Raw genomic sequence first — 14,371 nt, 5'->3', positions numbered from 1 at the left:
TCATAGCTCAGTCAATATCTGTGCAGGACGGGCAGCGAGCATCATTTCACGGCGGGTACCCAATCTATCCTCAGCTTATCATCTATACTCATTAACCAGCAGACAGCCCCGACAATGAAGCTGAAATCTCTCCTATGTCTCAGCAAGCAGCTGGGGAAAAGCATCTTCTTCAACCAGAATGGCTTACAAGTCAGGCACTGCAACTTGGCTGCTTGCTCTCTCCAGCATAAACACGCAAACCGTAAGTACTGCTTATTTCTCTATTACCCCTGGACTCACTTCAATAAATCGTCATCCTTCCGAAAAGCAGTGGCCCTCTGCAATGTTGGAGTACTGTACCTAAAAGTTTACTTATACCCCCCCTATGTACCAAGAGGTCCCATGGCAGATTACTGTAATGTAAGCTTAAGTTTTTTTTTATTACTAGACCTGTTTGATATCAGTTAATTCTCATCGCTAAAGAGTTAAAACTGGCCCATAACCCTATGTGGATCCACCTTTGGAAGTATAAATAATCATTGGATAAAGACAAAAATGCATCCAAAACCTCATTTAATAACGTTGGCTTATCTTGCGGTACTTGGACCTTGAAAGTGGATCCTGCTCTTTAAAGGTTATGCCTTTCTTTATCAAACCAATCAACTAGAGGGTTAATCTGTAAAAACATACTACCTCGCCTGTGTCAGGTATGTTTCACAATAACATAGGATACAAGTAATTAAACCGCTGCCAAGTGAGCTTCTCGACAAACAAAAAACGAACATGCTGGCGCAGTTGAACCCTGAGAGCATTCATCGCCTCTGCCTCTTGAAGGGAAAATGCATTAAATAAATAATTTCACACTAAACATACGATGGCCTCTGGGGTGCTGGATATAGGAAACCTGTAAGTTTCTGGTGATGATGGGAATTGTAGTTTAATGACAGCCATCCTGGTGGCCCTCGTTGCAAAACACCGGTTGGTTATATACTCATGAAAGCGAAACTTTACATCAACTATTCAATGTCTATTTAACTGGGGGTACTTATAGAAAGATGCATTATGCAGGGCACCATTGATTTTAATACCAACTACCATATTCCATATTCATTGGGGAAATCCCATCACCCTAATCGTTAATATATAAGATGCTTTGATAAAGATTTGCATGAGAATCTGCGCCATAACTAAATAACAATAGACTTCCACCTGAATCAGGTCTGTACATCTACAAAAATTAATCACAGCCTTGGCGGGTATGGAGCAAAGCTTTCCACGTCCGGCACTAGGCGTTGGTAAACAGCGTGTACTTTACAGGGGAATTATCTGCTAAACAAGACCCTGCAGCTGCGGGAACCATTCTTCAGGAAGCTCACGTGGAGTGACCTGCAGAGAACAGAGCCTTTTAACTTGAACTCTTCCCACCATTATTGTTTTCTATATACATATAGGAAAAAAAGTCTCAAAATTAAAGGTACCGGGCCATGGGCCACTGCTTGTGTGTTCAGTGCACAGGAATATAGCAAATAAACCTAGGCACTACCCTGAATCTCACTACCCCTACCTACAATTTCTCTTTAAGCTGGAAAGTTGTTTTCCTGCCCAAAAAAGCTTGTGGTATCGGCTATGAGTCACTTGGAGGGTTTCCATGACTCGCTGTTTACTGAATATTTCTACATTGAAGCTCCAGCTCCTTCTCCGTGAGATCCATCTCTCCTTACAAACCAGAGAGATATTAGCTAGAACAATTTACTCAACCAATTCTAATGCTCTATGAAAAGAGCTTCATATCCATAAACAAGTGACCAGTTAATAGTTCTTCCCAGACTTTTTCCCCCAAAAAGGATGTTATTCTTATGATCATTAGCATTGCCAGTGCTTCTGCTGAATTCAAGAAGCATGCATAAGACAACCACTGTTGGTTCTGCATAGAACAGGAGGAAAAACCCAATGAGGCTTATTCACTAAATGGAGAGCTGGCAGGAGATTGTGTTTCATTAAGGGCTTGACAGGCTCTGTATAAGTGAGACACTTACCAGTGCTGACCATTCATAATGAATAGCTAGAGGGCGGAAAGCAGAACTCTCCTACAAACTGTCCTGACAACTCTCCCTTTAGTGTACTCTAAAGCAGAAAGCAAGGTATGAATGCACCTGGGCCAGGATGCTTTATGAAAGGCAGCAGGTTCTCCCTGGGCAGTCATTCAACTCGAATAGATATAGATTGATGGGAATGGGTTGCCAACCTATTAACATTTCAGCAAATAAAGCAGAAGAGGGACACATAAATAAGGGCTATCCAAACACGAATGTCTGACTTCACATTGATGCCCATGCATTGGATGAAGGGCTGTGCCGATTTGGAGTGTGCTTTGTGAATATCTGAGACCGCGTGAACATCTGAAGAGGTCTTGAAAGCTTATAAGACTCTTATATGGCAACAACATTTGTCCACTAAAAGATGGAAAGAAATAATTCATGCAACACAACACTTCTGCATTACACAATAATAAAGCGTTTAGGATCAATAAAAGCCACGATAAACATTTGGTGCAAATAATTTCAAGCACGGAAAACCAAAAAACGAAGAGAATGATGCAATGAAAATACAGCATTTCAATGTCAATTTCTAATAAATATTGCCCAGTGCCCATCAGTTTATTGCTTTAGAGAAAACAGACCCTATAGATTTTCTTGGTAAAAGGATACAAAATGTATATCAGCATCTAGCATTCTAAGATAACTTGTATAAAAAGGGAATCACTTTAGCTTCTTAATAACTCACAAAAAGCATATTGCTACTCGTGACGTTTGCCAGACCTAGTTAACTTCATTATAGACCTTGGATTTTATTGTCCAGCGTCACTACTATAAATGTATAAGCTATCACAGCGCTTAAGCACTATTCTGTTTTTACAGGACAGTGTTATATATAAATTATATATATATATATAATTATATATATATCATACCGTATGGAAAAGGAAGTAGAGGAAAGCTCATCCAAATGGTAGATTGGATTACCGATAACCCCCTGTTTTGGCATTTGTTTACCTGCTGCGTTCACCTTTAGGCTTTCCCCTGATCTCTCCCATTGCTATGTGCTAGGGTACATTACGTTCTCCTCTTTAAAAAAAACAATTGTCAGCATAATTGCCTTTGCTAACAAGCTTTTTATGAGAGACGCTTTATAATAGTGGATAATAGCTGGCAGATATGTGCGCAGCTGTACAAAAGGTGGACATAGACGCATTATTTACCTGTACATGTCTTTCTATGTTGGCCAAATAAAAGGCGCCACCTGCAGCTGTACCCATTGCAATGTATACTGATCTAGCCAGTTCTTTTGATATTATTGTCCCCATCCCAGCAGAGAATTACAGTTCCCATGTGTCCTCTTTTCGGAGGATTGATAAAGAACCACCACTCCTATTTATAATTCTAACTAATTAAAATAACCTTTAAATGAATAATAATACACAATAAATGTCTAATATTTATAAGCCATTGCAACACAATGAAACGTTGGGTTGCTTTTAAGGCTTTTTTTCGGTACTAATCCAGATCTCAGATAATTAGATTATACCGGTTTAACACAATGCTCAGAATGTACTCATTTTGACACAATACTCACAATTACTTTCACAAGATGAACCAAATGCTGCATAGAAGCGACGTTCAAGAAGCTCCAGATGGGTCAGATAGTCAGCTTCAGTCAGTGAACCTCCATGATCATGTTTTGGGGCTTTCAGGAGAAGGTTCTGTCCATGATCCACATTATCAAAACAGCCCTGGAGATTGCAAAACATAAGAAAAAACATGAATTTGGGGATTTTTTGGCAATAATGAAATCAAAGCTGTATACTTCCATTCCTTGAGGGCCACGAACAAGCCCCAATGTTTGATGTCACGGCTTGTACACAGGCATCTCAACTAATTTGTTTACACATTAATATACAGAATTTCTGGCCCATTTGTGGCCCTCGAGGATTGAAGACGTGCAGCCCTGAAATATTGTATACTTCTCATCAGTAAACTATATGGTAAACCTGCACTAAAGGATCTTAGCTGGGTGACTTTGTAGCAGATTGCAAAAAAATCAATTTGTTTCCTTGTAATGTTGCAAATCCAACATAAACACTTTTATTACACCTACTTATTTTTCTGCTGTTGTTATGTGCTGTAAGCCGGCGGTTGCTGTGATTTCAGTAAATTATCCCCCCTAAGAGTGTGCGAGTCACTCATACATTCGAATGACTGAGTACGGACATTCTATCATAATGAATACAATCCACAGCAAAGACTGTGATAAGCCCAGATATGAAAGGGTTACCCACCCCCGGGCACCGATATGCAGCCTCGAGCTGTACGCCTGGGTATGTTTTTGGCACAGAGGGAGCGGTGTCTGGGGCAGGGGTTGCCATGGAGAGTACCGCTGGGCATGTACGTAAAATAATCTCTTTTTTTTCTTCATTTTGGGTGTGGGTTTTATATTTTTTTTCCTGGCGTTATTTCCTTGGAGTTGGAGCAGGCAGGGTATGACTGTACAGTCTGTGCTGGATGGGGAGGAAGGAGGGGGTAGGAACAGAGGATGTGCAAACACTAAGTTCCTGTGTTTGCTGGAAGTGGATATGTTACAGAAGATTAAAAAAAGAATAGGATAAAAAAAAAACACAAATTAGGGACGGGTGGAAAAGAGTAGAATACTTAGTGTTTTAAAAGCACCTTCCTTACTTGCCCTCCCCTACTTACCCTAACATTAAACACCCTTCTGTCCTGAGAAGCCTACAATCTAGCCCCCTAATACCCGCAATCTGCAACCTCCACGCCCTGGAGATCTCCGGATCATTGAATTCCCGCCGTTACACTCAAATAAGTATTATTAGAGCAGTGAAATTCCCTAATAATCAAACAAAGCATGATGAAGAATAGTATGGGGGGGGTATAGCAGGAGCAGGGGTTGGTCCCATATCCAATTCCCAGACGGTTACATGATATATAAAGACCCCACGCAGCCCTAAATACGTGAGAGAAACCTTTATTCCAGGTACATGTCGGGGTTTCGACCTAATAGTCCCCGTCGGGGCCAAAAACAACAATACAGAGGCCAGTTTATTGATATTTTTAGTTGAGACATTCATGCACCTGAAATAAAAAGTTTTCTCTCATATTTTGGGGCGCGCGTATTACAATGAAATCATTATATATACAACATTCTGTAGCATAAATATCTTATTAAATGCTCTAACCCTGCACTGCAGATTTGTTCAGTTTTTTTAAAGTTTTTTAAGTTTGAAATAACTACATCATAACTACAGCTCTGCGAAATATAATGGTGCTATATAAAACAATAATACATATATATGTGTGTGTTTACACATAACAATATGTTTGTCTTTGCCTGTCTATACATACTACATACGCCTTTTATTAACGTAAACGCTTATATAATACAGAAAATATTAATATTATTATTATTAAATATTAATACATTTACTTTCTGCCTCAGGTGAGGGAGCCAGAGGCGTTGAAATGCCAAGTGATCACTGATTGGCTGGAATTATGTGACAACTCCGGAAGTTTGAATTGTGCGTTCCAGGCCTCGCTCTTTTGATTGGCTGGAGCTCTTAGTTGTGGCGATTGTACACCGTTGTTGGGTTAGTCTGGGCGGGGCGTGTAAGCTGAGAGGCGGGGTTACGTTGTTGTTTTTGGCGAGGTAGTGACAAACAGCTGGAGAACACGCTTCGCGCTCAGCACTCTCTGTGAGGGGGTTATTATTCTCGGTGGTGTTACCATGGTAATTCTCGGCTGCGGACGGCTGCTCCTGCCGGCGCTGTCTCCTAAATGGTCCGTGAAGACCCCCAAGCTGAGACCACCCCTGTGCGTGCCCTCCAGACCGTGCAATATCACTGCCTGCTCCTACAAGCTCAGGAATGTGGAGTGTGAGTGGGGACCGGGGTGCCGGCAGGGGTGCTAACTGGTATGGTGGAGAGAGGCTGGGGTCTGGTCTGGGCTGGAAAGGGAGCTCTGGGATCCAGACTGGTGGGAGAGGACGGGTTACATAACTCCAGAGAGGGAGGTGTCTAATGAACAGTATATAAACATGTCTCCATACACTATTGCCCCCAAAGGCCTGTGGAGTGTGTTTCTGCCCCTGGATACACGCCGGTGTAAGGGGTACATGTGTGTCCGTCCCGTAATATACAAATATATAGCAAATGTATTAATATAATGTATGTTTTTTTTCACCTGAAACCTTAAAAATATATATTCAGCGGACACTTTTAACTTGGGCATTTCAGGCGAACTGAAGGTGGTTTGAGTAAACAGCCCCCCCATCCCATATCCCATATCCCATATCCCAGTATGCAACTGGTTTCTATAGGTTGCATGTCCATGACAGCCACGCGATATCTCTGTACACTGTAAGAAATCCCTCAGGGATCCGTTACTGTCTTGGATCCCGAAAACCGCCTATAAGACAGCCTCACATAGCACGTTATGGTGTATGTGTGTATGTGTGTGTATGTCTGTGTATATATGTGTGTATATATATATATATATATATATATATATATATATATACTAAGCCTCCTGCATGAAAACCACTCACCCCCTCCACTTTTTATATTGCCCTCTTTATAAACAAGCATATATTGTTTCCTCTAACCTTGATGCTTTGTTTTGGAATAGCTTATGTTCCTAGCTATTGCGTAACTCTAGGGATGAGAAGCCTGCGCATGTTTACAAGGCGACATCTTCTATAAAACATGAAATCAGGTTTGCCGTTTACTTCCCACAAGTCGCAAAATACCAGAGCGCCGTGATATGAACTGTTGCTTATTTCCGATTTTATTAACGATCTCCAGCAGCACACCATGAAGTTATTTTGTGACCCCATCTCCAAACTTGCTAATAAGTAGCAGATATTAAAGGGAATTGCATATTTATGATGTAAGCTGATTCCTGTCCGCTAACGTGTGTATTATTTTTTTTTGTGTGTCTCGCTGTCCTGCAGTACATCCTTTGTGGAAGGGTCCCCATGATATTCCCGGAGGAACCCGCCAATCGCCGATTGACATTCGCGTCCGCGATAGCGTTTATCACCCTCAGCTGGCGCCGGTGAAGACGCAGTATGACCCCAACACGTGCCTTCACATATGGAACAACGGATACGCCTTCCTGGTGGAATACGATGATTCCACCAACAAGTCAGGTAATGTAGAGAGAGGGGAATTTTCCGGGCTCAAACCTGCCCTCCGGACGGGTCCATCAGCAGGTGTAGGGTTTCACAAGCACTAATCTGTTGGAAGGCTTGGCTCTCTCCACAAACTATGCTGTGTAGGTTAAAAGAGATTCTAAGAACTCTAACAATAGATCTCAAGGTAAAAATAGTTTCGCATTGAGCACTCAGTACTGTGTAAAGTAACCAGTTATAGCAAAAGAACGGGTAAAGGATCAAAGTAACAATTAAATTGTTACGTTATTACAAACAGAAATCTGCTGATTTAAATCACCCCGTTACCGCTATATCTCACGTCGGTGAAACTGTTTCTTTTTATTCTGCACTTTTCTATTAATAAACCGTTTTGTATGCATTCACGGCCGCAGCTGCTCCATTTCCAATAGTGATAACGTGCACGTTGTGAACGCGTTTACAGCGTGCCCTCCCCACGTGATCACCCACCTGCCTTTCGGTCTGTGATGCAACCGTTTGCACCCTTTAACCCGGGCAGCTCAGAGATTGCGACACGTTATTTTTCACCGTATTAACACTTTCATTACTAAAGACAAAGCATCAGCTTTGAAAATAGCATGCGACCCCCACACCCTAGTGCTTATTATATGGTATTTGCCAGTATTTACTTGTTGCGATAGAATGACTTTATTTCGTAACCAGCGTCCGCTCCTCTTGCAGGCGCTTTTATGCACTTGGTACGAGTGCAGCTGATATGAAGCGTATTATCGTAACAGCTCTCTAATCAGCTGCCGGACGCCTTCATCAGTCATTACTGCTCCTGTTAACACAACGTATTTTTGATAAGCAACCCTATCATCTCACACCTTTTTTATTTACTTTGTGCAGATGTTTCTTTCACGTGCTGCTTGTATTAACCTTAGCATGTATATGTAAAGGTGTAAGTTATATATCCCTACAGGGCTGGGAGTGAGCAAAAGGGCGATTGCATATGAGAGGATTCTGCAGAATCCCACCAAGCATTTACAAGGGGGATGCCGCATATGTTTGCTGGTTTGGTTTAAACTGGCCCTTACATCGTTTCCTAGCGGAAAGTGCATGTTTCGTTCTTATAGTGGAGGGTATAAACTGTAAATCAGGAATATAGCAAGGTCTGGGGGTAGCTGCTGTCTGCGCACCTTAAGTCATTTCAGGAAGTTAGGACAGATTTTAGGTTTTAGGGGTCAGCCTCTTTTTTACCGAGGTATACTGAGCCTCTGGGGTGCAGCTTCTGTCTGTATCACCCTTACACCTAAGTCATATTTGACATAGCATGGATCTCTTTTATGATAAAGGAAATCCACCTTTTGTATCTTGGAATCTCTTCGTGTTTATATGAAAGACCATTACTGTTCATCTGTTTACTACGGTACTGGAAGCGACACTAGTAATTATTAATTCCGTCGTGAACTGACGTTTCATATTTTATGTATTTTCCTTTCTTTTAGTGGTGAGTGGGGGACCCCTGGAAAACCCGTACAGACTGAAGCAATTCCACTTCCACTGGGGAGTGAACAATGACTGGGGGTCGGAGCACACGGTGGACAGCAAGGTGTTCCCTGCAGAGGTTAGTCCAGGTCAAAGGGCAATGCAAGCAATGTGTGTCGTAAGCTGGAAATGCATGCAACGTATATGTTTGAGAGCAATGGCTTAACAAGTGGCATAAGTAGGATGAGATCTGTTATTTTTTTAGTTAAAGAAATTTCTATTTCCATCAGTCTTTTTGAAAATGCTAACTTGCTGTAATATAATAAAACTGCTTTAGAGCGTTGTAGTACATTTGATAATCTTTGCTTTTATGTTTCAGCTTCACTTGGTGCATTGGAATTGCACTAAATACAAGACATTTGAGGAAGCGATCATGGAGGAAAATGGCCTGGCTGTTATAGGGGTGTTCTTAAAGGTGATTTTTGTTCAGTTCTACATCCTGGTGGCCTAGTAGTTGTTGCTGAGAGAACCGCCACCATGCCTAGATATAGCCTTTAAATTTATGTGCCTCCATAATAAACAATAACACATTATTTCATAAACAATTATCACTTGACTGTTTTTAGTCCGTGTTTTCATTCTGTCTTTTTCCACATACAGTTGGGAAAACACCACGAGAAGTTGCAGAAGCTGGTGGACATATTGCCTTCTGTGAGATACAAGGTATGACCTTTTAAAATATATATATATAAAATCCCGTCTGATTCCTTTTAAATATTTATATATAAGGTTGGTGAATAAGTGGATCATCCTTCCAGCAGAAGCAGTAGAGGCTGTCCTGAAATGTAACGCAAGACGCGAAGGCATTGAGGTTTGACAGCAAGAAGGGATACATAGGCTCACTAAACAGCCCCTATCTGCTGTCAGAATGTTTTATCTGATTAAATCATTTTATGCCTATATGATAACTGCTGCATCTGAAAATCCTTAGATAAAAATTATTTGCATTTTCTTGCAATGTGGCTCGCATGGACAGACTAGATGCGCTGATTGTTTCTTATCTGCCGTCATATTCCGTTTCTATGTGGCCAACGTTATTTGCCAGCTCTTCCATGTGCATTTATAAGTTGTGCCACAAGGGAGCGCCAGACTGCTTTTATCCTTTTTTGAGCCCTGTTGTCTGACAGTACATGTCAGAAGCTGCGCCTTTTCCCAGATTATTGAGATGTTTGGATAAAAAAGACTTTAAGAAGTTTCCATTTTATTGAACTTCTAGGACACTTGTCTTGATTTCTGAACAGACACGGCTCAGGAAGTATGACTTCTTTCTAACTTATCTTCATTATTACCATGTACACAGTCTTTCGTATTCTGTTTAAACTAATAAACTGGTAAGACCATTCCTCTTAAATATTAAATCCTCTGGTGTGTTTCTTATATTTTTCCAGGATGCTCTTACAGAATGTAATTATTTTGACGCCTCCTGCCTCCTGCCAAGTTGCGGGGATTACTGGACATACGCCGGGTCTTTAACAACTCCACCTTTGACAGAGTCCGTTACCTGGATCGTCATGAAGAAGCCCATTGAGGTGGACCATAGTCAGGTGAGTGCTCTGGAAACTGTCTGACAGAAATAGCTTTTATTCCCAGAATTGTAGTATTTTCATGCAGCCAGCGCTGTTTACATGATTCTCTGCGCACGTTCGCACCCTGGCCGTAGGTGGCTGTACCATATGAGCAGATGCTTAGGTGCCTCGTTGACTTTTAGACAATGGAGAAATCTAGAGCGTGCTCGTTACTCCATTCTCTATTAAACTCATTTTAGTGCACCTTTGTTAATCCAGGGAATACTCATCCGCCTAAAGACTGTAGATATCTCCTGTTAATGAATTCAGTTATTGCCTTTGATCAGAGACAAGAAGCCATCGATCCACGGCACGGAATAGAAATTAACGCTATTTTCTGTCCGTTTCCAGCTGGCTGTGTTCCGCAGTCTGCTCTACTCGGCGGTGGGAGAGGAGGAGAAGAACATGGTAGACAATTTCCGACCCCTGCAGCCTCTGATGAACCGCACTGTCCATTCCTCCTTCCAACCGGCGCTGCAACTGTCTGACGTCAAAAAGAAATCCGAAAAACATTCCCAGCGTCAGTAGGCTGGAGAACTCTAGGGTCGCTCCGAGTATCCAGGGCCACTTAGTTACTGATAATTCCAATTATTCCGATATTTATGGGTAGAGCAGAGGGCTCTAGAACTTTAATAGAACTTTTATATCCAAATATATATATATATAAATAGAGGTAATGTCTCCATCGAATACAGCACAATGCACTTGGTTTGTTACAGTTCAACCTCACGGTTTATTAAGCTCCAACAGTTTAGAAGCATTTCCACTTTGGCTTTTATTGCTTTGTGGTTTAATTATAATCAGCGATGGAGAATTAGGGCTCTGTGACCGACACGGCCTAAAAGTCTATTGATTTTTTTTTATGACCGTCAGACACTTGATATTCAGAATGAGTTTTCAGAGGCCGTGCTGGATTTATTATACATCACGACCCCTATCATATAATACATAGACAGGCATCAGCATAACTGGGCATTCTCATTGGATGATCGTGATTTTTTTTGCCTTTTTTTAATGCCTTTTTAAATAGAAAATAAGGTGCTTTTTCCCACACGTTCCTTCTTGCAGCTACCTGATTTAAGTGCCTTTAAATATTTGTTTACTGTTTGTTTGTGGTTTGAACCATGGATCAGTGAGTTGATTGGGACTGTTAACATGACGTGAGTATCAATGGGTTAATGCAAGACCCTGAGACCCTTCATCTTAAAGGGCCCACGTTTCATTATAGCGTAGTACAGGGCCCTGTATTTATGGTGCTGGCTGTAGTGGGTAACGGTGGATGCCTTCCACTTAATTCGGCTGTTATACCATCAAAAGCAGCAAAACCCTTTTTTAAAAAATACACTTTTTTTTACGTTTTGTGTAAAATATTTAAAAAGCACAAACAGTGATTTAAGGTCATTTGTTTACGGTTGTTTGCAGATTTTACATTAAATCCTTAAACACCTGCATTTATAAAAAGTCATTCTGGAGTAAAGTTCTAAATATGGAGCAGTCACCATAGAAACCAATGGGATGTTTCTACCGAATGCTTCTAACTTAGCACTTTGCACCAAATGTGCTCTTTGTACATATGGTCCCGTATGCCACGGTTATCTGGCAGGTTGTATGTCGCTTAGAACAGCATAACACCAAATATGTTCAATTTTACACCTGTATGCTTTGGAGCTCATTACTCCAGTAACATAGACAGGTAAACGTTTGGACCATGTCCATTGTCGCCTGGGATTTTAGACCTACCCAAGCGGACGTGAAGCCAGTGGAGGTGCCTTTCCATTAATAAACCTTTTTCTCTGCCCTTACTCTGTAATGCCAAGTTGTTTATTGGTGATGGGACCATTTGCCGGCACTGACGGGGCATTGTCGCCTTTGGGAATCATAGCATGCATCCTACGGGAAACTCGTTCCTTTGCCTTTCTTAGAACAGACAGAAGAAGACAGCTGGATAATTCTGTAATGTTTAGGATTAAGGCACGTGCTATGTATATTATTTCACTTTTTGGCTGACTTTCTCCTGATTTTCTGCTGTAGTTTGGGAAAGTTTTGTCTGAAAAGCTGCCAATTGCTTATATCTTTGTTTTATAGGAAAAATACTTTTTCATTCATTTGAATGTGTTTTATACATACATATATATATGTATTTATATAAACATATCACCCGGTGGGATTTTTTTTTTATGTTGAAACAACGTTTTCTTGGGTTTATTGTACAATGTATGCTGCCTGATGCTTGCTCCTTTGTTCTTTTTTCTGTATGTTTGTTTTTATAGAGAACTTCTTTTTTTTTTGTTTTTTTTTTATTATGTATGTTCTCTACAATATGCAGTGCGAATTGAAGCGAGGATTGCAGTACATATAACGATGCTTCACCTCTGCAGTACCGGTAGGCCACCATTCTCTTTTGGAAACAAGCTCCTCGGTTATGGTTCTAATTCAGGGGCTACTGCTGCCTTCATACTCCTTGCGGTTCTATAAATGAAGCTGTAGATCTTCAAGTAGCCCGTCTACCTCTTCATTCTCTGGATGAGGGCAGCAGTATGAGACGCCACAATATCACCCTAGACACGGAGCTCTCTATACCTGTGAGACCCCCAGAGTGGTACAGGGGGATAGAGCGCTCTCTGTTCATTTGCGTCTCCTGACCCCCAGCTTTTCCATGTGTCTGGTGGCTTTATCTCCTGTGATAATTACAATATTTTCATGGCACCTTACTTGCTTAGTACAGTACATCCAGCTTTTCATGAGATGTGTGTGATTACATACAAGTAGGTGTGTGTATATACATGTTTGTTAAAACTCTTAAAAACGGATTTGATTCACCCAATAAAGAGGATTTTTATTACTGTAATGCAGAAATTAAACTTTATAGCAATCACGCACATTGAAAGGGGATAATCTTGTATAAAACATGAATTCCTTTACGTGGCCGTATTCTACGATTTTGTTAAAATTGTCTCTGGAGGCGGATATATCTGGGAAGATCGATGTACGGTTATATGAAATAAACAGTGTATACAACTTTGGAATAATATTGTGATTGTTGCCTTCATTAATAAAATGTAAAAAATCTTATCTCAATAATCATGAGTCTCATAATTTTGGAAGGGGTGGGTAGGTCCCCCCCCCCGAACCCGAAAGTTGGATGAAAACAAATTCATTCAGTCGATGCCAAGCTTGGAGAACAAATCCATAGGAATGAGGTCTGAGTTCCCATCCATAAAACAATCCAACCTATTTTTTTCCTGTAACAATTCAGCCATTGAGTGTTTTCTGTGCGGATTAAGCCTGCTTCCTCTGCCTTGTGGGAAACAGACTTTGGACACTAAAAGTAATTAGCGGTGGCCGTATTATAAAACTTTTTCGCTGTGCGCTTGTTATTTCTCCTTGGTTTTTTCTATATTTAGGTCGGTGTTGGAGTAAAGATGGAAACTTTCTGAAAGTTTATTGCAGAGAAGGGCGAGCAGAACAACAAATGTTTAATCCTTGGCACAGATAGGGGAGATTTTTTTTCTTTTTTTTTTTTTAATTGGCCATCTCTCTCTGGCAGGTGTAGGGTTAAAATACTGAATTCTGTGATTAGGAAGAGATTTATTTATTAGACCCTGATGAGAATCCGTATGACCTTTTGGATTTGGCAGGTACTTCAGAAGCCGGCAGTTCCTGCAGGATTGTTCTCTTTTGTGCCGGGTCTTTTGGGGAAAACACTTGTGTTTTGTTTTATAAACCACTTTTTAAGACTGGAGTAGATCTACAAATGACAGAAGCGCCCGATTTAGAGACACTTTAAGCGAATTAGCAGCAGCAGGAGTCCCATAATAAAGCTGGTCTGGGGCATTCCATGGACTTACATATTCTAGTGCGATGTGACAAGCGGAGGGACTTTCTACGGACTCCAGGCAGGTTTCAGGCCTTTTAATTCATGGTTATTTGGCGTTAATGTCACTCAGAACCTTTTCCCTTTTACATGCACAATTAACTCGCTGAGCTGGTTCTCCCTCCTCACTTTAGACCCCATGCTGAACCTTTGAGATAAAATCTATAATTAAATGTTTAACCCTGAGTGACCGAAACTCCCTTGAGAGTCATTTGAAGTGGATGTTATC

The 14,371-nt window shown here is 41.0% G+C and overlaps 1 protein-coding gene across 2 annotated transcripts; it reads left to right on the top strand.

The window, feature by feature from the left end:
- On the top strand, positions 1 to 10,882 carry CA5A (carbonic anhydrase 5A). 2 transcript variants are annotated; one of them, XM_053448788.1, is made up of 7 exons: positions 1 to 241; positions 6,997 to 7,194; positions 8,664 to 8,782; positions 9,023 to 9,118; positions 9,304 to 9,366; positions 10,092 to 10,247; positions 10,620 to 10,882. In XM_053448788.1, the coding sequence occupies exons 1-7, from the start codon at positions 115 to 117 to the stop codon at positions 10,794 to 10,796; spliced, it is 936 nt and encodes a 311-aa protein (XP_053304763.1). In that variant the 5' UTR covers positions 1 to 114; the 3' UTR covers positions 10,797 to 10,882. The 2 variants fall into 2 exon arrangements, with proteins under 2 accessions (XP_053304763.1, XP_053304762.1); XM_053448787.1 differs by lacking the exon at positions 1 to 241 and adding an exon at positions 5,668 to 5,920.
- Positions 10,883 to 14,371: the final 3,489 nt, after the last annotated feature.

Source organism: Spea bombifrons, chromosome 10, assembly GCF_027358695.1.
Source record: "Spea bombifrons isolate aSpeBom1 chromosome 10, aSpeBom1.2.pri, whole genome shotgun sequence".
NCBI classification, from domain to species: Eukaryota; Metazoa; Chordata; class Amphibia; order Anura; family Pelobatidae; genus Spea; species Spea bombifrons.
This window is presented reverse-complemented; position numbering and strand designations above follow the sequence as displayed.